The sequence below is a fragment of the Mus caroli genome, chromosome 8 (assembly GCF_900094665.2).
Source record: "Mus caroli chromosome 8, CAROLI_EIJ_v1.1, whole genome shotgun sequence".
NCBI lineage: Eukaryota > Metazoa > Chordata > Mammalia > Rodentia > Muridae > Mus > Mus caroli.
This window is the reverse complement of record NC_034577.1, coordinates 62455448-62478230: the sequence shown is the minus strand read 5'-3', so window position 1 is coordinate 62478230 and position 22783 is coordinate 62455448. Positions and strand designations below refer to the sequence as shown.

Below are 22783 nucleotides of genomic sequence, written 5' to 3'. Positions count from 1 at the left end.
GCTCTCTGCCACAGACACTTGAAAAAGTCTGACTCAGGTTGGTCTTCTGTCATATGCTCAAGACCTGCCCTTCCCCCTCCCCCAAAGACCACAAAGCTCTGGCTCCATCCACTTCTATTCCTGAAGGCTCTCTGTGGTCCCATTCAGGAGATGCCCCAATTCTCGTTTCCAGAACCCTTGGAGAACACATCCACTGAGGAACAAGTGTTCAACCTGCAAATCTGTGGGGAACAATTCATGGTCAAATGTTTCTCAGTTTTTCTGGGATTGGAGCCTCTAGTGGAGGATCATATCCGAACTCATAGGCACTTGTCACTCGAGCTCCAGGGGATGTGGCGCCCTCTCCTGGCCTCCTTGGGGGATATAGCCCCCTCTTCTGACCTCCTTGGGCATTGTACTCACTCCCACACAAAGACACAAATATATCTTTTAAAAACTCTCAAGTGTGGTGGGAAGGAATTCACACCCGACAGCCTCGATTATTTTCATCACAAGACCTTTGCACGAGCTGTTCCCTTCACCGGCCGTGCTCCTGCTCTGGGTCCTCCTTCCAGGCCTCAGACAGAGTCTTGTTTTTCTCCCACTCCTTGTACTGTGGAGGTATCCTTTAAATAAACCCTGCAGCTTCTAATTTCATTGTGGTCTCTGATGTGGGGTGGGAACCAGTGTGCTCCTTAAATATGTGGTGAGAGGAACTGTGTCTGTCTTTCACCCGCTGGCACAGGAAGACAGCGTTCAGTTCAAATCGGAGGCTTTTCTCTCAGTGTACCACAGCTGCTTCCTAAACATAAGCTGGCGGTTGTAGTTCCTTCAGCATGTTAGCCTGGCACCTTCACACTTCCTGTTTGCCTTCTTCCTTGGCTCCTCTTGGAACTGTGCAGGCACTCTCCTTCCCACATGGTCCAGGCTGGGGAGTGGACAGCACCCATACCTCCCACACAAGGATCTTCTTGATCTAAGGGCATGCAGGTTACTGAAAGCTTCTCTGGGAAGCTGGGTGTGGTGGTACATGGCTGCCACCCAGAGGAGACAGGGTTGGGACTCAAGGCTGTACATGTAGGAGACTCTAAGATAAGCCAAGGGGCCTCTGTGAACAGCGCTTGCCTAGTATGTGAGAGGTCTTGGGCTCTAGGCACAGCATGCTCAATTCATTCCAATCAGAGGCCTAGTCCACCTTGGGGGTCCAGACTCAGGAGATGGGGCCATCGGCCTGACAGCTGTCCACATTTTACAATCAAGGAAGCAGATCTAAGAAAAGCTGATTTGCTCAGTTCTTCAGGGCATATTTTCCCGTGCTTCCTACTTAGTGGGGGTTAATATCCTGGCCCAGAGATCAGGAGCCTCCTGGTTCTGAATATGAATCGTGGACAAGGAAGGTCCCTGCACCCCCTAGTGGCTTGGGTGCTTTAATTGCTCCAGGACTCTTGTGGTGAGAGGTCTTTTGTCAAAACCATCCCAAGACCAAGTATCTCAGCCTTGTCTGCCTAGACTCCTGCTGAGCCTTCATCTGTCAATGGGCAAACCAGCAAATCCCACAGACCAAATGAGGCGAGCTCAGTCCCCTTTGAACACTAAACACCAGAGACTAACTTGTATGGCACTTTCCTCCTCTCCTAACGACCCCTCCCGCTTCTTTTCGGACAGTATCTCAGTGTGTAGCCTAGACTGGACTCAGACACTAAGATTGAAGGTGTTGACACTCACCTTCATTGTTGGGGGTGTCACTAGAGCTGGGTCTGAATTTCTGGCCTCTTGTGATCTTGTCTCAGTCTGTTCTGACTTGTACAGTGTCAGGCCCAGAAGGAACTCAGGATAAATGGCTAACTGTGGTGCCTACTGGCATACCAAAGCGTCTGCTGGCTTCCAGGCTCTCAGGCCCGCCTCAGCTCTTCACTTAGGTTTTCCCAACCCTAAGCTTCTTCAGCTCAAGGGCTTCCCTTCCTCCTACTTCTCATTTCTGTAGAACCCCGTTATTCCAGTCATGACCTCTGAGGATCACCTTTGCCCACTCTCTCCTCTCTCCCAGCCCAGTTCAGTCTGCTGGCTGTGTTCCTTCTGTTACTCTGTGTCCTTACTTTGGACTGTCCCAAATACCTTTAGCTGTACTCCTATCTACAATAAAAACCCTGCCCACAACCTTATCTTAGAGTGGCCATGTCCTCAGTTTATACATCTGGTGCTGAAACTCCCACTATTATAAATACAATGATAATACGTGAGATGGGGTGATGGTACACTCATGTCATTCCCGGCATTTGGGAAGCTGAAGCAAGAGAATCACAGGTTCCAGGTCAGCTTGGGTTCCAGAGAGACAGCTCCTGTTTTCATATCAATGAAAGGCAGACTAGAAATGGGTTTGCTGGGAGGGTGGCTGGAATCAGCCTAGGCAGAGTGGCTGGGGTGCAGGGACCTTCCTTGTCCACGATTCATATTCAGAACCAGGAGGCTCCTGAACTCTGGGCCAGGATATTAACCCCCACTACGTAGGAAGCACGGGAAAATATGCCCTGAAGAATTGAGCAAATCAGCTCTGCTTAGATCTGCTTCCTTGATTGTAAAATGTGGACAGCTGTCAGGCCGATGGCCCCAGCTCCTGAGTCTGGACCCCCAAGGTGGAAGGAAGGAGCAGTAGTGAGCAGAAGCCCATTCCTGCTTACTTGGTAACTGTGGGCAACCCCTCCACTGACCACCAACGGGGGCCCCCTGCTACTCCACCAGGGACTCAAGATCCTGCAGGGTCAGTCAGGGGCTTCTGGACTACAGGCCAGTGATGTCAGTGCAGGACTGTATGGACTGTAGGAAGGAGCAGGTTGAGCCTGCTTCCCTTTCCCTGTGCCCATCACCCCACTTCAGATAGTAGAAGGCTAGGGGTGGGATAGAGAGCTGGGCACTGGGGCAGGGTCCCTCAACTCTGGGATCCATTGCCAGAGGCTTGGCAAGAAGAGCCAAATAGATGCAAGAGGTGTGTTTCATGACAACCTGTGTATGCATGTGTACTATCACGTTATTCTACAATGTGTTAAGATACACATTTAACTCCAGCACTTAAGAGGCTGACAGAGTTCTATGAGTTTAATGGTAACCTGATATACACAGAGACTTCCGGGCCAGTGGTTTGGTGTAGTGAAACTTGTTTCAAAAACTAAACTAAGAGTCTAGAGAGATGACTCAGTAGTTAAGAGCAGTGGTTGCTCTTCTAGAGGATCAGGATTTGATCCCCAGAACCCACCTGGCAGCTCAGTATCAACTATAATTCTAGATATGGGGGTGGGGATGGGATGTCTGACAGCTTCTGGTTTCCTGAGATATGGCATGCCATGGTACACTTACATACATGGAGACATACAATAAAAATAGTCAGATGGTAGTGGCACACTTCCCAGTACAAAGAAGGCAGGGGCAGGTGATCTCTGCGAGTAGAGATCTCTGGGCTGGACACCTGATCTACAGAGTGTGTTCCAAGGCTCTGTGTGTGCTGGGCTACATAGAGAAACTGTCTGGAAGAACAAAAAGATTAAAAAAATAAAACTAAAAAATGTCACTGGCAGCTAGTCCGTTGCTCAGCCGCAATATATAAATGTTTCCCTTAAGAATACTTTAAGGGTGCCGGACGTGGTGGTGCACGCCTTTAATCCCAGCACTCGGGAGGCAGAGGCAGGCGAATTTCAGAGTTTGAGGACAGCCTGGTCTACAAAGTGAGTTTCAGGACAGCCAGGGCTATACAGAGAAACCCTGTCTCGTAAAACCAAAAAAACAAAAACAAAAACAAAAACAAAAAAGAATACTTTAAGGGGCTGAGAATGATGGTGCACGTTTTCAATCTCAGTGCTCTGTGAGTTCAAGTTCTGGCCTACATACGGAGTTCCAGGACAAACAGGACAATGGACACTCTGCCTCAGAATAACAATGAAAAACAAATACAAGCACAAGATTATTCTAAGGGACCAGAGGACTCAGTGGTTAAGAGCCCTGGCCACTCTTCCTGAAGACCAGGATTTGAGTCCCAGCAAATTAGTGGTGACTGACAACCATCTGTAACTATGGTCCCAGGAGATTTGATGACTTGTTCTGGCCTCTGCAGGTACCAGGCATGCACATGGTATAGACATACATGTAGGCCCAGTATTTTAAATGATGGCCAGTAGAGTGGGTAATGGTGCTCACTGCTAAGCTGAAAACCTGAGTGTAACCCGTCCCACATGGTCAGAGAGAACTGACCTCCCATCCCCCACACAGGCTGATGGCATACACAGCCACATTCACTCACCATACATACATTACCTGCACCAATTTTTTTTTTAATGATTTATTTATTTAGCACTTGTACACTGTCCTGGTTTTCAGACACATCAGAAGAGGGCATCAGATCTCATTACAGATGGTTGTGAGCCACCATGTGGTTGCTGGGAATTGAACTCAGGACCTCTGGAAGAGGAGCCAGTGCTCCTGACTGCTGAGCCACTACGCTAGCCCACCAATTTTTTTTTTTTTCCAGACAGGGTTTCTCTGTGTAGCCCTGGCTGTCCTGTCCTGGAACTCACTTTGCAGACCAGGCTGGCCTTGAACTCAGAAATCCACCTGCCTCTACCTCCCGAGTGCTGGGATTAAAGGCGTGTGCCACCACGCCTGGCCACCAATTTTTAACTTAAAGATTTAAATTTCATGTGTATGGGTGTTTCACACTGTACACAGTGTGTGTGTGCAGAGCCTGAGGCCAGAAGAAGGTGACAGATTCCCTGGAACTAGAGTCACAAATGGTGCAAGCTGCCATGTAGGTGCTGGGAACTGAACCCCAGTCTCTGGAATACCCAGTGCTCTTAGTTACTGAGCCATTTCATTAATCCCAATAAATGTAATTAAAAAAATATTTGTGACAATAAAATGGCTGTGAAAAATGTATCATACTTCCAAGTCCAGCAGTCTCCAACTTATTGTCTCTGCAGCAATGCATGTGGAACACCCTGGAAGGGCACAGGCTTCTGTGCTGCTCCACACTGCCATGCACTCCTAAAGAAACAGACTCAGAACCCCCTGGCTGTTTCATGTCGCTGGGATCATGTGTGCCTGTCATTTTACTTTGTGGATGTAGAAGGGGACCCCTGTGCTCTGTTCTGCATGCACCTGGCTTGTGCTGAATTGGGACCTCCATGTAGGGTCTACAATTTCCATGCTAAGTGACCCTCCTGTTTCAGTGCTCCAAGCAGTCATGACCATATGTGTGGCCACTCCACACAGCTTCTTCTCTGGGTTTTGTGTTACATATTTCAGTCTGTTGCTTAGTTACATCCTCAGCCTCCCTGAACCTGGGAAGCTGAGTGAGGGAACAATCTCCTGCATGAGACACATTCAACTACCACACAGCTCTAAACTCAAAAGGCTGTTCTGGATAGTTTTATGTTAACTTGACAAGGACTGGGGTCATCTCAACGGAGGAAATGCCTCTATAAGATTGGGCTATAAGCAAGCCTGTAGGGCATTTTCTTATGATGGGGAAGGCCCAGCCATCCCTGGGGTGATGGTCCTGAGTTCTGTAAGAAAGCAGGCTGAGTACTCAATATGGAGCAAACCAGTAAGCAGCACCCTTCAAGGCCTCTGCATTAGTTCCTGCCTCTGGGTTCCTGCTTCAAGGTTCCTGCCCTGTGTGAGTTCCTGGCCTGATCTTCAATGATGAATAGTGATATGGAAGTGTATATTAGATAAACCCTTTTCTCCCAAACACTAAGACACAGGGGATATTTTACCTTCTGATGGCTCTTTACAATTTGCCAGAGGAAACTGAGAACAAAGGTCAAAGATTGAATGGTAAGGTCCCCCAGGGCCTCTTCCCCCGTGGCTAGAGACTCTGCCCTGGGTCTACATGGCCCCCACAATGGCTGTGCTGAGGAGAATTGGGTGGGTGGAAACAGGAGACAGGGTGCCAGGTGGCAGGGCTTGGCTGGCCACCATCATGGTCAAAATTCCTCTAGGATAAAGCAGAGGAGGTGAAGCTTTTGAAGGGCCCTGTGCTGCTGGTCTCTAGGCCACCCCCAGGGTTTTTCCTGAGTGCAGCATCACCTGTCCTGGGAACCATGCTCAGCCTGGTATCCTTACTACCCTCCTGCTGAGGGACAGGGACAGGGAAGTACTGGTAAAAAAAGCCAGAGGCAAAGGCTCCTTAGGGAACAAAATCACATCTAAGGCCCCACTATTCAGTGCTCTTGCCCCAGGTAGGGACAAGGCAGGTAAGCCATGGACAGCCATTCTCTCAGAGACTATGTCTGGTGACAGACCCATGATCCCAGGACTCTAGAAGATGAGGCAGAAGATCTTGAATTCAAGACCAGCTTGGGTCACAGAAGGCACCTATAGGACAAATCTACTCATTAGAGGCTAGAATAAAGTGGACATGGGGATACTTGATCATCATGTAAAGGAAAGAGCCTATCATTAGGCTTGGGAGAAGATCTGTCAAAGTCAAGGGGTTGGTGTCATTGGTCCTGGAAGACCTCTATTTCGGGGACTGGTGACACTGTCATCAGGCTGGGGGCGACTCATGAGGGCTAGAGATGTCTAGGGACACTTGTCATTGGATCTGGGTTGACGGACTGCTGTCTGGTCAGGCCTGGGGATGTCTGTAGTCAGGGCTGGAGTCTGGGAATAGCAGCCATCAGGGCTCAGATCCCATTTCGGGCCATTAGACACTGTCAGGCCTAGGTGTGCACTGCTACCTCTCATGTTCTCCTCACAGGACTCACATGTTTGAGACAGTTTCACTCTAGGGCTCAGAATATCCTGGAACTGAAAGCAATCCCCCTGCCTCAGTCTCCCTAGTGCTAAGATTATAGGCATGAGATACCCTATCCGACTTATTTTCTCTTCTTCAATACAGACTATGATATAACCCAGGCTGGCCTCACAGTCCTCAGGCCTCCGCCCCCATGAGTCCTCAGTGATGGCAGCACAGGAGCCGGGCAGCGGGTCTGCTCTTCATTTATTCCAAGCACTCAACACCGACAACACCATGACTTCTTAGATCCTTACAAACACAACTACATCCAAGAGGTGACATCACAAGTGTGTTCTAGGTTTTACCAGGTACAGAATCAACTTGCACGACGCACATCCAGGAACAGGAACAGACTGGAGCCAGGGCAGGCCAGGCCAGCACAACTTTTGGAATCCATGGTCCTTGTGGATGTGACCCTGGAACTAGAATGACAGGACAAACACTGTGACAGGAACAAGGTCACATGAGTATACATCAGGTGTCCTCCACAGCCCTGCCCACAGAGCAGCTTGGCTGGAGAGCAAGGTGCCCCAGGAGGGCAAGGATGGCAAGGTGTGTGTGAGGAGCATCAAGATGGCTCACGTTAAGGGGCATAAGATATGTGCTCTCTCTCTCCCCACTATTCATCCTGTCTCGAGAAGAGTGCCCAGGAATGTCATTCTCAACGTGGGAGGCTGCCTGACAGTCTCACCTCCCAGAGTCTTGGCACAAGGGCCATCTACCCACAATTCCTCAATCATCTTGAAGCCCCAATGGAGCAGCACAAATGCAGGTGACTGGAGAGAAGCTGGAGATATGGAGTGAGCAGCACACCCAGGTCTGTGTGCTCCACTTATGGATGGGAACTCCTCTTAAGAGCCCACCATGGACCAGAGTCCCATTCCAACCCACAGCCAACATGGAAGCTGCTAGAAGGTGAAAGAAAGACCTGACGATGAAACTGCAGCCTAGGGTCCCTGACCTGTCATCTCCCACCCTACAGATTTGTGTTCAAGAGTCAGACTGTGACCCATTGGCAGTGCATCTCCATTGCTACAAAGACCTGTTAGTTGCCAAGACACCAGAAGAGAGTGAGGTGGTGTGAGCTGCAGCAGCTGTGAAGAAGGGCATGCTGGGAAACAGAAAGTAGAGCTAAGCTGAGAGGAGAGTTGAGTATCACTACAGCAAGATCTTCCTGCTGTGCTCATGGTTGACACCTGACCACCATGTCCCCAGCCCTGACATCAGCCTTTCCAGACTTCCACAGACTGATTTCAAATGCCCAGCAGTGTGGCGGGGAGGCTGGGATGCATCGAGAGGATCTGTACCAAACAGGGGTGGTGGGCATGGGTGGAGTTGGGCTCCAAAGCAGACATCCATGGCAGCTGAGCCACGCCACCCTTCCTGAGGCTTCAGAAAGACACTGTACATGGAAACTGTGCTACAGCACCATAGCACTGGCCTGCAGGAGCCACAGTGGAGGCTGGAGGTGGAAAGACTGGGGTTTTCCTCAGAACGCACTTCCCAGAGACAGAAACAGGAGTATTATAAGCCTCAACTATATTAAACTGGGGCTAAGATTTTGAGAAGTCTCTCAAGACAGGTCCTGCTACACAGCCAGGCAGGACTTTAACTTGTCCTAGATCCCCCTGCTTCAGCCTGCAAAGCTCTCAGAATTCTGTAGGAGCTGAGACACCATTGCTCAAAAGCAAGAATCCACAGTGTTCCCTCTCCACTGGAGCCCGTCTGTTTCCAGATAAGCTCTGAAGACACAGCAGCACAGGGCTCTGGAAGGCAGGGCTTTGTGGAGAACTTAAAGAGGAGCCAGGCCCTGGGCACCAAGGCTGAGGAAGCACCCTACAAAGAGGAATAAGATGAAGGACAGAGTCAGAAGCAGGACAGACAAGGGTGCCTGAGTGGCTGCTGCTCTGCAGAGTGGCAAGGCCTGCTGGGACCTGACCTAGGGATGTGGAGCTGGCCGAGTACACACCGAGGCTCAGGCTGCAGGCGTCCGGGGCAGGGTGACGGGAAGGGCAAGGTTGCTTCGAGGCTTATCTCTGTCGCCAGTGGCTCTGATCTAGTTAAGAAGAGAATGGCTGTTCAGAACTGTGTATGAAGTATGACGGGTAAGAAGGTCAAGAACCAAGAATGAGGGCTGGCAACAGGAATCAGTGGGTAAGGGTGCTTGCTACCAAGCCTGAGGATCTGAGTTCAATCCCGGAGTCACACATGGTGGAAGGAGAATTGACTCACAAGTTGTCCTTTGCTCTTCTTATGGGCACTGTAACACACCTGCTCACTCACATACACACAATACAAGTAAAAACAAAAAACCAAGAGTGGGAAGGATGAGGCCTATAGACCCCTCACAAAACAGCACTTGAGGCCCTCAGGAAGGAGTGTGGTGGCCGAGCAAGGCCACTCATCAGGTCTATCCTGTTTGGCCCCTGCAAGGAACTGTCATCTTCGAGAGAAACCTGGAGTAGAAACAGGTAAGGCCGAGGGTGGCCCAGTCCCATGACAGCATGCACAAATCCAGGCAGAGGCACTGGAGGGTGGGAGGGCTGGGGCTAGTAAGCTACCCTTCTGTTGAGGAGCTTCCTCCCCCGCGTGCCTGAACAGGAGCATGTGGCACATGGCAGGAATGGCCCTCCTGCCTTACTCAGATTTTCTTTCTGGTAGTATCAGCTGCTGGTCTGCGTCCTGGCACACACCTATTTGCTGGCCCGCTTGTGTCTGTACATTTGCATCATGCGCTGGCGGAAGACGTCAAAGGTGTCTTCTTTCTGCTCAGGCCCATCAGCTCCCAGGCCCTCTCCTTCTGAAAGAGTACCCCTGCAGAGCAGAGGTGACAGTCAGAGCTAGGATCAGGAGTCAACTAGGGTGCACGGGGACATGGGACATATATCCAGAGAGGAAATAGAGTCACAGGGCTAGGGCGTTGTTCAGTGAGTGCTTGCCATGCGGTGAGGCCCAGAGTTTTCTCCCTAGCACAACAAAAATTAAACAAGACAAAGAAACCACTAGATCATGGGAGCATGGCCTTTTGTGCGTGAGACAGTCTTTTATGGAGTCCTATTTGGCCTGGAACTTACCATTTCCCTGCCTCTTGCTTGTCTTCCAGGATCACAGATAAGCTCTAGCTAGGCCTGATTGGAGCCCTCTGTGGGTTTGCAGCCTGATCACAACAGGCCACCTCACCCAGGGGTGTGTTGGTGCTGAGGAACACACCCTCTGGACATATGAAGAGGGGCTGAGGATTTGTGTCTCCTTCCTTGCAGCCTGTAATGGCTTCCAGAATCACCTGTGCCATTACTAAATGTTGCTTAGATGTAAGAGTCAAGAAGCTGTTCAGAGGTCTATGTAGGAAGGAGCTGGTCACTCTTGTGCACCTGAGTGAGCAGCTAGGAAAAAATGACCTAGCTGTATACTCTGTATAGCCCCAACCCAAGGCTCCCCAGGCTTCCCCCAGCCATGCCATACACACTGACGGGCTCTCGGATGCCCTTCCCAAGGGAGCCCAGGCCATGGCCTTCCTTCCAGCCCATCTTCTGCAGCATCTGGAAGCCCACGTTCTTGTCTGTCAGTTTCTGCTGGGAAAATTCCAGGTCCTTGGGTTTCTGAGGAGAGAAAGTGGGTGGGTAGACCACTCTGTTCCAGTGTATACTGGATCTCCAAGTGGCGTTCTAACCCTCGATGCCTGGAATGGTGAGCTCCACTCACCTCCAGCTTCCCTCAAACATCCCTGGGGGTGGGACTTCTTGAGGCCAGGTCCCTTACCCCAGGGTTAGAACTAGCCAACAGGCAGTGGGGTGGCATGCTGCTGCCCTGTACTAAGACTATGAGGGAAACTCTATGAGGAGGGTGGGGCCCAGGCTAAAGGAGAAGTGACTGAATAAGAGACCTGTAAGGATGAATGGCCCTCTGGCAGCCAACCTCTTCTATGAGTGGACTGCTCTCCCGTGTACTGCATAGTTTATATTGTAGGGCTAAAAACACTCTCACTCTCTGGCTTCAAACCTGAGATCTTCCAGCCCAGCCTCCCGGAGGCAGTGAGGTGATAACAGGCATGCCTACGCCTGGCTGCTCTCTTGGGGATGGAGTGTGCTGTGATATCTGGGCCAGCCTGGAACTCCTGTGCATAAGCAATCATCCTGCCCCAGCCTTCTGAACACCTGGGACACAGGCATGCTCCACACCCAGCTCTGCAAAGTGCCTGAAGCCTCACCACAAGCAGCAAGTCAACCATTCTGATGCTGAATCTGCAGGGGTAGGGAGGTGTCACAATGCAGTCACACACACCTTCTTTTTGGCTATGGGACGACCCCTAGGCCTGTCGTAGGCAATTCGAACTGGTTCGTGGACTGGAAGACAAAAGGGAGAGATCTGTTCACATTGAACATTTGCCCCGTGCCCTTAGAGATAGACAGAAATGCTGCCTGATAAAGACAGTCCACGCCCGTGTCTGCCCTACATGGCTGATGCTGGCTTCCATCCCATCTCCAGCTCTCAAATATTCTACGTCCTGTGAATGGCTGTGATGAAGCCAGCAGCATTGTCAGTGCCAAGGGCACCACTCAACCCCAGAGTGCTGGCCCTCACAGAGACCTGCTGCTTGGGCTGCTTCCATGGCTACAGGAAGACACTTCTGCTGCGGGCAGGCCACAGCAGCACTGGGCCCTCCTAGTCAAGGCCCTTAACTGTCCAATGTGAGAACATAGAACTTAGGAGAGCACCAAGCTCTCATCGTGGAAGGCCTGTCTCACGGATGTGCAAAGCACCAAGGTATCTGAGGTATGGCTCAGCTCCCCTGTACAGATACAGGACACAGGGTTACCGTGGGGCTACTGGCCATCCACTACAGCGCTAAGGATATAAAGTGAGTTTTACAGAACAGCAAGGCCCAATGGTTACTGTCTTCTCAGCTTCGCTATAGGTACGGGGAGAAACTGGGGGTGCCTTAAGGTCAAGTGTGGGGAACAGCAGTCTGAGTAGTGGTGACAGAGCTCCTTTCTTTTTTTTTTGATTGGTTGATTTTATGTTTATAAGTACACTGTAGCTATCTTCAGACACACCAGAAGAGGGCATCAGATCCCTCTACGGATGGTTGTGAGCCACCATGTAGTTGCTGGGATTTGAACTCAGGATCTCTGGAAGAACAGTCTTAACTCTTAACCCCTGAGCCATCTCTCCAGCCCTGTGACAGAGATCCTTGTAAGGAAGGAAGCCCCCTTACTGGACATGCAGGTCTCAGGCTAACACCTTAGAGTGCAGTGCATAATGGCTAAGAATACTTACAAGCCAAAGCATAGGCCCAGGGGCCACACAGAATTGGCCTGGTTGGGTTCCCCTGCCAGCACTGTGAACCAAGGAGAACCTGGTTGTGGTGGCACACCTGCAGTTTCACCCTGTGGGAGCTGGCCAGGAAGATTACTGTATGAAGCCAGCACAGACTAATCACGTGTATTCTGTCTCAAAGAAAACCACCACAAAACCCCAAACTCCACTCAAATTCTAAGTCCTGAGAGCAGAGAACCCTGTGCACTGTGCCAGGTACTTGGGCCCAACTGCACACACACAAGGCCAGCAGGTGCTGGCAGGAGGCAGGATGACTGGCTGTGGCTGGCACAGCTAGAATGGCTACTGAGTGTGTCCCTCACAGGACTATGGGATACTCACCCTTTGACTCCTGGATGAGACACACCCTCTTTGGGGCAGGGATCATGCCAACTTTCAGCGACTTGCTGCTGATTCTCTTCCTGGGGAAGCAGCTGCCAGAGGAGGCCTGGGACAGGCCAGGGGTGCTGGCCTGGTCCTCTCTGGACCCCTCTCCAGGGATGCTGTCAGTAGGGGAACTGCCCTCAGAGCCTGGACACTTGGCAGCTTCTGCCTGTGGCCTGAGAGTGGAGGTCTCCTCTCCACCCTCGTCCTCGCTCTCCTCCTCATCTTCCTCTTCCTCCTCCTCCTCAGGCAGCACCTCAGTGCCCTCCAGTGAAGCCTCCTGCTCAGGGTGCCCCTCCTGTGGCTCACCCTTACCCTCCTTGCCAGCTGTGGGGCTCTGTACTGAGTCCCCTGCCTCACCAGTGGACTGGAAGGAGATGGATGGGCACAGTTCCAGCACCTTCTCTCGGTAGAACTTGAAAGCTGAGCTGCTCTGGTCGTGCAGGAACCTGAGGGGAAAATGAGCTGCTGAGCTGACAAGCATGAAGCTCCTTCCTGGCCCAGGACAGAGGCCAGGCCTCCCCATGACCCTGCTATGGCTTCCCAGAGCAGCTAATGGAAGACATAATGTTTAGACTCCTGCAGGACTAGGACTGATGAGTCGAGTAATCTCTGGAGGGACAAGATGATTCTCAAGTTTTTCATGACAAGATGCTTCTGCAACTTGCAAGAGGCACCCCCATACCATCCCTACGAAACTCAAAAAGAAAAAAGAAGTCTGTGAGGCAGCTCAGCCAATAAAAACACTTGCTACACACAGACCTGAGAGAAAGCTGAGCTCAGACCCTAGAACCTGTCTCCTCTGACCTCTAAAAACACCCAGAGCAAACACACAATAAATAAAGTAAATGGGTGAAGGATCTGCGGTGCCTGAGTAGCACCAGAAGCTCACACACAGATCCAAAGGCTCAGAAGCACAGACAGCGTGGCCAAGGGAGCTGGTGCTCTCCAGCCTGCAGGCACACTAAGAACTAGCCATTGTTTTTTCTTTAATGATTTTGTGATGATTCCTTTTTATTTTATTGTTTTTATGTGTATTGGTATTGCATGTATATCTATGTGAAGGTGTCAGATCCCCTGGAACTGGAGTTACAAACAGCTGTAGGCTGCCATGTGGGTGCTGGGAATTGGACCAGGGTTCTCTGAAGATCAGCCAGTGCTTTTAACCTCTGAGCCCTCTCTCCAGTGTTAAGAACCAGCCTTTCTTGACATCAGGATTTGTCCTCCAGATACCAACAAGTTGCCACAAAAAGCCTTTCTTTCTTCAATGATGCTGGACACAGGACCTAGCAGTACCTTACCCCAAAACCCCCTGTACAAATGCTCACAGCAGCCACTTGGTAAATGTCCCAACATTAATAATCTGGTGTATTGCTCTTCAGGGGACTGGAGTCCAGGTTCAGCACCTATACCAGGCAGTTCACACAACACCCTGTAACTCCTGTAATGATTTTAGCAGTGCTTTCTTCTGGACTCCATGGACATTCACACACATGTGATTCACATTAACTTACATACACATACATATTATTTTAAAAAAGTTAAAATTTCACACATCAAACAAAAACTAAGGAGGAAAGGCAATTTGGGAAGACATTCAGTGTCTGGCTTCCTTGTGTGTCCATATAAACAAGTGCACCAACACTCACGGACATACACATATAACAGCACACACAGGCACACACATACACAGTAGTTCTAGCAAGTACAGACCAATAGTGACAATGATGAGCAGCCGCCTGGGGAGGGAAAAGGTGACAGACAGAAGGGTGGGAAAGCACACAGGGGCATGGTCAGTTTGGCTGGTACAAAGAGTTTGGGGGGCAGAGCTAAATGGCTGTGGGGTCAGTACGTATGAGAAAGCCTATTGCAAGAGCATGCAGGACCATCCAATGGAGGACTCAGATGGAGCAGAGGTGAGGAGAAGGCAGCCCACTGGTAGCACACATGCACTCTGTTCTACTCCTGGCCTCCAGAGGCCAACTGTACCTCTCTTGTCTCTAAGTGGGAGAAGTGAAGCCAGACCAACCTCAAACTGAGACCTCAGAAGCCATGAGGCTTTATGTTGTTTGTGCAGTTGTTCTGGTACTGGGGAGAGGCAAGACCTTCCAGAGGTCCTGGGGTTCCCTTCATGAACACAGTGGACAGTACTGTAAAAGGAGTATTATGAATAACACACCGTAGGCTGGCTGGTAGTGGAGGACAGATGCGCAGGTAGAAAGGAGACAGGCCTAGACACGTTTCTTGCAGTGCTAGCCTAAGTGGGAACGTGCTCGGCACTGAGCTGTGCAAAGGAAAATGAAAGATGAACAAACACGATGGCTCCCTGTTACTGAGAAGGGTGAGTAGGACTTCTATAGGTGATTTTACGTTAGAACAACATTAAGAGTAATTAAAAGTTCCAGATGGGTGTGATGGTGCATGCCTTTAATCCACACACTCTGGAGGGCTCAGTGGATAAAGGTATTGTCTACTTCCAAGCCTGACAACCCTGAACTTCCATAGTGGAAGGAGAGAATAAGTCCTGTAAGCTGTCCTCTGACCTTCACATTTGCATATGTCCACCAAAGTAAATAAACCATGTAAACATAAACAGACTCAACTGGGGCCTGGGGCTATAGCTATAGGTGAGAGCATTTGCTGTGGGGCTGGAGAGATGGCTCAATGGTTAAAAGCACTGGCTGTTCTTCCAGTTCAAATCCCAGCAACCACATGGTGGCTCATAACCATCTACAGTGAGATCTGGTGCCCTCTTCTGTCCTGCAGGCATACATGCAGGAGGAACGCTGTGTACATAATAAATAAATCTTAAAAAGAAAAATTTATTAAAACAAACAAACAAACAAACGAGTGTTTGCTGTATAGAAACCCAAGTACAAGAACAGCAAGGTTTCTTTTCAAACTGTAATCTTCACTGAATTAGAAAAAAAGCCCAAATAACAGCCTGAAATGAAGCCTTTGTTAGCTCAGACTCAGGAGATAACACAGCAGTACATGTGCGCAGCAAGCTGGATGTTGTGGCTCTGAGCATGGTACGCTGGCTCTCCCGGGAGCAGGAGGCAGCCTGGGCAGGACAATCAAGGGCCAGGGCTGAGGAGTGCAGGACACAGCACACACTCACTAGGCCCAGGCAGCCAGAGCAGCATGCTCTGTTTGTATTGGAACCATAAGCTCTTTCAGACATGTAAGCCAGCCTGTCTGCCTTCTGTCCATCCTGTGTGCTTTCCATCCCTCTGTCTGTGCTTTTAGAAGCAGGACCTCAACTTCCCTATGTAGCAAAGATGACACTGAACTACTGATTTTCCTGCCTCTACTTTCTAAGTGCTAACAAGACAGGTATGGAACATCATGTGCCTTATGCAGTGCTCAGGAGATACTAAGGCTTGGTGTGTGCCAGGCAAGAAGTGAATCAACTTAATTCTAGCCCTGGTTCAAACCTGTAAGTTTCCAACTGCATTCCATTGCAGCACCAGGCCTCGTGTACCCAGCAAACATTCAACTACATTTTCAGTCAGACTATGACACAGCTCTCCCTGCTAAGCTTGGAGGTGGGGAGGGCTCGAATGGCCTGTGGAGGAGCCTTGAGGCATCTTCATCACAGAGGCCTTCCACCACAAGCTAGAGCTTCTACAGCACCTGTGGCTGTTCAGGGGCGGTTTCTGGATTTCTTTTAGATAACCTGTGAGGCACATGCACAAGTGCTGCTGGAGTTCCCAGCCCTTTTGTCTTGTGTGAGGGTGGATGGAAAAGAGGGCAAGGCATTTCCTGATGATCTGGGTGAAGGTTGACCCAACAGATGACAGCTCTGGGCTAGGCTCAGCTGAAGGTGGAACCATCCTGCCTGCTCTCTGCTCACAGCATGTGGGCTATGGGCTATGGTGGAGTCCAAGGCACGTACCACAGGTCAGGGTTGTCAGTGCTGTTCTCTATGCTGAACTGCTCAATTTCAGGGCCGACCTGAGCCACAAATCTGGCCAGCTTCTCAGCAGTCTCCATGGTCTTTGCATCCACTACAAAACAGAAAGCAGTGGTTGTGGCTCTTTAGCCTGACTCAAGCTGTCTACCCTTCTGTATCGTGTGACTCTGGAGTCTTCTCTTTGTCATAATTAGCCTATAGGCAGATTGTGGCAGAAGCATCAGCAGCCGCATGAACACCTGGGGTGGCTGTGTGGGAACAGGCCATCACTCTCATCACCTCAGCCGACCTGTGGCTCAGACTCTCGAAACTTAGGTCAGCAGACACCCAGCCAACAGCTCAGGACACTCCTGGAGTCAGGAGCAGAGAAGCGTGGGCAGTGTATGGTGAGGCCTGAGCACTGTGCAGTCAGCGCATGTCCCCACCTAAAGCTGGATGGGATCCCTGGGCAGAGAAAAGGCTAAGCTGGTGGCAACCAAATGGACTTCAGCAGCAGCAGTGCAGCTTTGCAGAGGCAGAGTGCACACAGAGGCATCTAAGGAAACACTATGGAGGGTTTGATGTACCCTGGCCGGGTTGGAAATACCTGAAATGGTCTTGGGGTACAGCTTGGTGGTGTCTGCTGAGCGGACCTGTGGCCTTGCATTCAATGGCTAGCACTGCTGAACCCAGACTAATGAAGACACTTAGATAGCAGCTGCCTCTGTTCATATTTCACTCTCACCCACCCCAAATAATACAGGAATAATTATTTGAGGCAAGGTCTCACATAGGTGAGGCTGACCATGCAAGTCTGGGTCCTCCTGAGTCCCACCTTCCAAGTGCTGGGGTGACAGGTGTGCCCCAAAACAGCCAGCTTCATGTAGAGTAGGTGCTGCTAGGTGCTGTAAGCAACCCAGGCAGGATAAAAATGTAGTAGAGGCCAGGCACAGAGACAAGGATGTAGCAAGTCAGTGGCTTTAAGTTCCAGCCCAATCCCAGCTACAGCACATGCCAGGCCAACCAGGGATGCAGAGACTCTGTCTCAGACAGAGTCTGAGCTCTTGCAGCCCATGGTGGTGCATGCCTTTAACCTCAGCACTTAAAAGCAGAGACACAGACAGATCTCTGTGAGTTTTGAGTCCAGCCTGGTCTACATAGTGAGCTCCAGAATTACATGGAGAGATCCTGTCTCAAACCCCTCATAAACACAACCCAAACCAAGCAAAGTAATAAGAGGGCGTGTGCAAGGTTCTCTGAAAACTGTCTTTTTCCATGACTTTTACCTCCGTGGACTCTGGTATACATGAGGGTAATGGTGGTGTGATGGAGACTCAGGCCTGGCCTGGCTGCCCCAATATCAGCACCCCATGGGAAGTACCCAGCAAGGACGTATTATGAGGAGTCAGGGCTCAGGAGGAATAGGAAGGACAGTGTGGCCATGTACCCATCCTGTCTAAGTTCTTCTGTCCACTCTAGTTTGCTATCTGCCCAGACTACTGAGCACCTAGCACCCCAACTCCTACTACCCCAAGGGACCCAGATGATCATGGGACAGGATGGGGTAGGGTGGACACCTACTATTAGCAGAGGGGCATCGAGAAGAGGCCGGCAGGGCTTCTGAGTCATCCCCTCCAGTTGGCCGAGGAGACGGGCCCAAGGCTCCAGGGCTGGAGGGTTGAGGACAGGGTTTGGCAGGCTCTGATAGGCAGTCCTGGGCAGCATCACTTGAATCCCGTGGTGGTGGCTTCACCCTCAAGGAGCCAGAAGCCTGGCGGCCATGGTGTTTCTGCCGAGTGCCTGAGGACAGGGATGTCTGCTGGGCAGTGGTGGCTTTCTTGGCCTTCAGGCCTCGAGGACCTTGGGAGCGAAGCAGCCGCCTGCGCTGCCATGGGAGAAGTCTGCGCTTGAGGCTTCGCACAGCTTGTGCATACAGCATGGCACGCACCGCACACTGTGCGGGTGTTGGCCTCCGCTCCACGATGGGCCAGCTGTGGTTCAGTCGCTGTGACTCTGCCAACTTCAGCTTGTAGTACTTATACTCCAGGCTACTCTCATCAGACAGAAACCTGCCAAGCAGACACAGGGCAGAGCACTATGAAAACAGTACTGTGCTCAGCAAGGCACAGCTCCCTCCTGAGTGAGGCACCTGCTGCCCTCTTCTGCCCAGGTAACCTAAAAAAGTCAGGAGCTTTGATCCAGCTGGGTGCAGAGAGAGGTTTATTCTTAGTCCTAACATTGGGGAGGCCAAAGCAGGAGAACTACAAAGAATTCAAGGGCAGCCTGGACTACAAAATGAGCTATTCTCTTTCTGTTTCTCTGTGTAGTCTTGGCTGTCCTGGAATTCATTCTGTACACCTGGATAGCCTGAACTCAGAGATCTCCCCACCTCTGCCTCTGCCTCCAGAGTGCTGGGATTAAAAGTGTGCACCACCACTGCCTGGTGAGACATTATCTTTTTATTTGTTTTGTTTTTGAGGTAGCCTTACTATATAGATATGTAGCCCTGGCTAGCCTGGAACTCACAATGTACACCAAGGCTGTCCTCAAACTCATCGAGATCTGTCTGTCTCCAGAGTGCTGGGATTAAAGGTGTGCAATCGAACATCTGTTGGATTTCTTTCCCACTTTGGTGAGCAGCCATGAGGGAGCTCAGAGCCTAGGAAGCAGCAGGCTCACACTGCCCTGCAGTACCACAGCAAACAAGAGTGGGGCGCCTCTTACATGGCCACTTGGTCAAGTGTTTTGTGGGCTTTCCCTGTGCCACTGAGGGAGGTATGACAAGACTGAGGGGGAGTCTGAGACACCTGCAGATGTACTAGGGACAGCTGAATAAGCCAGGCTGAAGTGGTCACCTCACCACCTCCCTCAGGTACAAGGATGTCAAATCTCTGCTGGCTGTGAAGAACAGAAGGAATGGGAACCTGTGTACTCCATTTGGACCCTGGCATTCACCAGCTAATAAACCAAAACCAAAACCACAACCAAACCAAAACAGCAACAATGAAAACCCAAACAACTGTCACAGTTGGCCCTCTACACCCAAGTTTGCTGCTTGGGAGTCAACTGAGCTTGGATGTAACACAGAGAAGGGACAGACCCCTGCTGCTGCTGCCCTTCCTTATCTATGATGCTATGGACAAGTCACATTGCTTCGGGTGTTTCCAGCTAGCTAGAGACTATGTAAAGCATACGACAGTGGATGAGGTGGCACACTCATACGACCCCAGTACTGGGAAGGCTGAGGCAGGAGGATGTCAAGTTCCAGATCAGACTACAAAGAGACTCTCAAAATTCAAAGCAAAAAATATGCCGGAAGTCATGTATCTCATGCAGACAGGACTCTGTTCTGCACGGGACACTGAACACCCAGACTTTAGGGCCCAATGGTCTTGAGCCCAGCCCTTTGCTGATACTGGAGGTGACAATTAAAAGTCCCTGGAACAGTGATTGAGAGGTCCCTAAAGGCCAACAGAACAACTGGCAGAGCAGAGCCCTACTTCCCTTACAAATTACAAAGTGAGAGAGAGCCAGCAGAAAATAGAAGCGAGGCTAGCACCTGTGTGCCCTTGCCTCACCTGCTACCCCAGCAGTGGAGGCTAAAGCAGGAAGAATGCCAGAGTTCAAAGCCAGCTCCTCCACCACACACTACCAAGTATGGCTTCTATCTGTCACCTCTAGTGGTAACCATCAGCTGCTAGGCTATACCCAGTGTCTGTGTGGCAGAGGCAGTCCTCTCTAGATCAGGTCCCTCTGGTGACATTACCCCTAGGCCTCTATACCAGGATGCCTTTTTTTTGTTTGTTTTTGTTTTTTGTTTTTTTTTTGTTTTTTCGAGACAGGGTCTATTTATTTATTTATTTATTTATTTTTGGGTTTTCGAGACAGGGTTTCTCTGTGTAGCCCTGGCTGTCCTGGAACTCACTCTGTAGACCAGGCTGGCCTCAAACTCAGAAATCTGCCTGCCTCTGCTTCCCAAGTGCTAGGATCAAAGGTGTGCACCACCACAGCCCAGCGTGTTTAAAATTTTTATTACTTGCTAGACATGGTGCCTGCCTCTGCCTCCCAAGTGCTGGGATTAAAGGAGTGCGCCACCTCGGGCAGGATGCCTTCTTATCAAGTGGTTTCAGTTTACCTCAGCAATCTAAGGCCACCCAGCTTCCTCCCCTGTTTTTGGATCTCTGCTCATTTTAGCTATGCATCCTGCAAGCACCGTGCCTTTCTCTGTAAAGCAAGGATAGCTACAGAGAAATTCACAGGGAGCAGTGCAGAGTCAATAGCAACCAGGGCTGGGCCAGGAGGATTCCTTCAGCCCAGAGAGTTTCGGCATAGCTTGAGCCACAACTTTATATCCTATCTCTTATAATTAAAAACAATAAAGAAAACCAGAGAGGCTGGAGGGTTGGCTCAGTGATTGCGAGCACTTCCTATTCTTGCAGTAGATCTAGGTTGGATTCCTAGCAAACACATGGTGGCTCACAACCATCCATGACTCCAGTTCCAGAAGATACAATGCCACCTCTGACCTCTCCAGCCACCAGGCATATGGTACACATGCAGGCAAAACACTCTTTAGCATGAAGTGTTTTACAGAGAGTCTTTATCCTGTAGTCTAGGCTGGTTGCCAGTTCTGACCTTCTTGCTTCCCAGGGCTGTAAAACTCCCTTCATGGGCTGAAGAGATGGCTCAGTGGTTAAGAGCACTGACTGCTCTTCCAAAGGACCTGAGTTCAAATCCCAGCAACTACATGGTGGCTCACAACCATCCATAATGACATCTGATGGCCTCTCCTGGTGTGTCTGAAGACAGCTACAGTGTACTTACATATAAAAATAAGTAATAAATAAATCTTAAAAAACAAAAAACAAAAATCAAAACAAAACAAAACAAAACAAAAACCCTCCCCTCATTATCATGTGCTTTTGGGTACCTGTCTCTTTGCACAATAGGTCAGTCCAGCAGAGAAGGTGAGCGCTGCTCAACTTTTTTGCAAAAAATAAAATAGGGCTGGAGAGATGGCTCAGCTGTTTAAGAGCACTTGCTGATCTTCCAGGGGACCTCAATTCAATTTCCAGCACCTAAATGTCAGCTGAAAACTGTCTCTAGGTGACCTGACACACACTTCCAGTCTCCTCAGACACTGCATGAATGTGGTGCACAGGTATACATGCTGGCAAAATACTCATACACATAATATAATTATGTCTTAAATAAGAACATGTCCTTTAAAAAAATAAATGATTAGAAAAAAATAAGATAAAATAACCATGCCTACCAGTAAGCAGGGTCCTGTAGGAGAAGTGTTCTCTCTCTGGGAGATAGCCTTCCTTGGATGACACGCATGACAAGCTGGTCAATGGTGTCCACCACCCTGTGATCCGCCCGCTGGGGAACTGCTGCAATATACAGAATGGATATTGTAAAGAATGGTGGACCACAAAGGCCTGGAGACCAGAACAGTGAACTGGAAGGCAGCAGAAATCCACAAGGCCATCGGCTGGAACCTTCAATCATAGAACACTAGTGTTGGAAAGAGGAAAGCCTGGCTGAGGAACAAAGTGTCCTGCTGAAAGATGTCCCACCTGAGCCGTAAGTAGTAAGAGTCACTGGCCTGAACAAAAAACCCTGCGATCGAGAGATGGCTCAGTGGCTGGGAACACTTGAGGTCCTAAATTCAAATCCCCAAATAAAAATCTGGGTGTTACAGACAGTGAATGCCTGTAATCCCAGTGCTGTGGGAGGCAGCACTGGAGGACAGCTAGAGCTTGCTGGCCACCAGCCTAATTCCAGATTAACTAAGACCCTGTCTCAAGGGAGTAAGACAGAGAGTGTTAAGAGCCTGTGCATTCACACATATAGAACACACTCTTACTCTCCCCTTACACACATATGTAAACACACACACACAAACAAACTCAACAAAATACCTGAAAATACAAAAAAAATACAAAAGACATCATTGATGGGGCTTAGTCACTTAGAGCAGTTGCTGCACAACTCGGAGGACCCCTCGTGCATGCCTCTTACCCAGGACCATCTATACACAGGTAAATGTATGTGGTGCATGTGCACATGTGCCCAGATGTGAAGGTCAGAGGATGTCATTCTTTACCTTATTCCTTGAACTTATTACTGAACATGGAGCTAGGCTGGCAGCTAGCAAGCTTCAGTGGATAACAAACCACAGCCATCCCCCTGTCTCTGGTCCTACAGAACTGCGATTATGGGTACGGCTACAGTTAGTTGCTGGGGTCTAAACTCAGGTCCTCAGGCTAATTCAGTAAGTGATCTTACCCACTGAGCTAATTCTCCAGTCCTGGCCCCCCCTTTTTATATATAACTAATTAATGTGTGAAAGGACGTGTGCATCAAGCCTACAGGTAGCAGCCAGAAGACAACATGAGTCAGTTATCTCCCATTTT

At 50.0% G+C, this 22783-nt stretch overlaps 1 protein-coding gene across 6 annotated transcripts in view; it reads right to left on the bottom strand.

Annotated features, from left to right (window-relative positions):
* Positions 1-4309: 4309 nt before the first annotated feature.
* Positions 4310-22783, bottom strand: part of Sugp2 (SURP and G-patch domain containing 2) — a 32574-nt gene continuing 14100 nt past the window's right edge. For 2 of the 6 annotated variants that reach the window (XM_029480594.1, XM_029480596.1), the window contains 8 exons: positions 21637-21757; positions 17943-18430; positions 16365-16476; positions 12425-12915; positions 11048-11109; positions 10229-10365; positions 9460-9580; positions 4310-7188 (listed from right to left, as the gene is read on the bottom strand). In XM_029480594.1, coding sequence (XP_029336454.1) covers positions 9460-9580; positions 10229-10365; positions 11048-11109; positions 12425-12915; positions 16365-16476; positions 17943-18430; positions 21637-21757 — 1532 coding nt within the window. In that variant the 3' untranslated portion in view covers positions 4310-7188. Of the gene's footprint in view, positions 9581-10228; positions 10366-11047; positions 11110-12424; positions 12916-16364; positions 16477-17942; positions 18431-21636; positions 21758-22783 lie in introns of all 6 variants that reach the window. The other 4 variants (XR_003837405.1, XM_029480597.1, XM_021169548.1 and 1 more) reach the window with 4 other exon arrangements.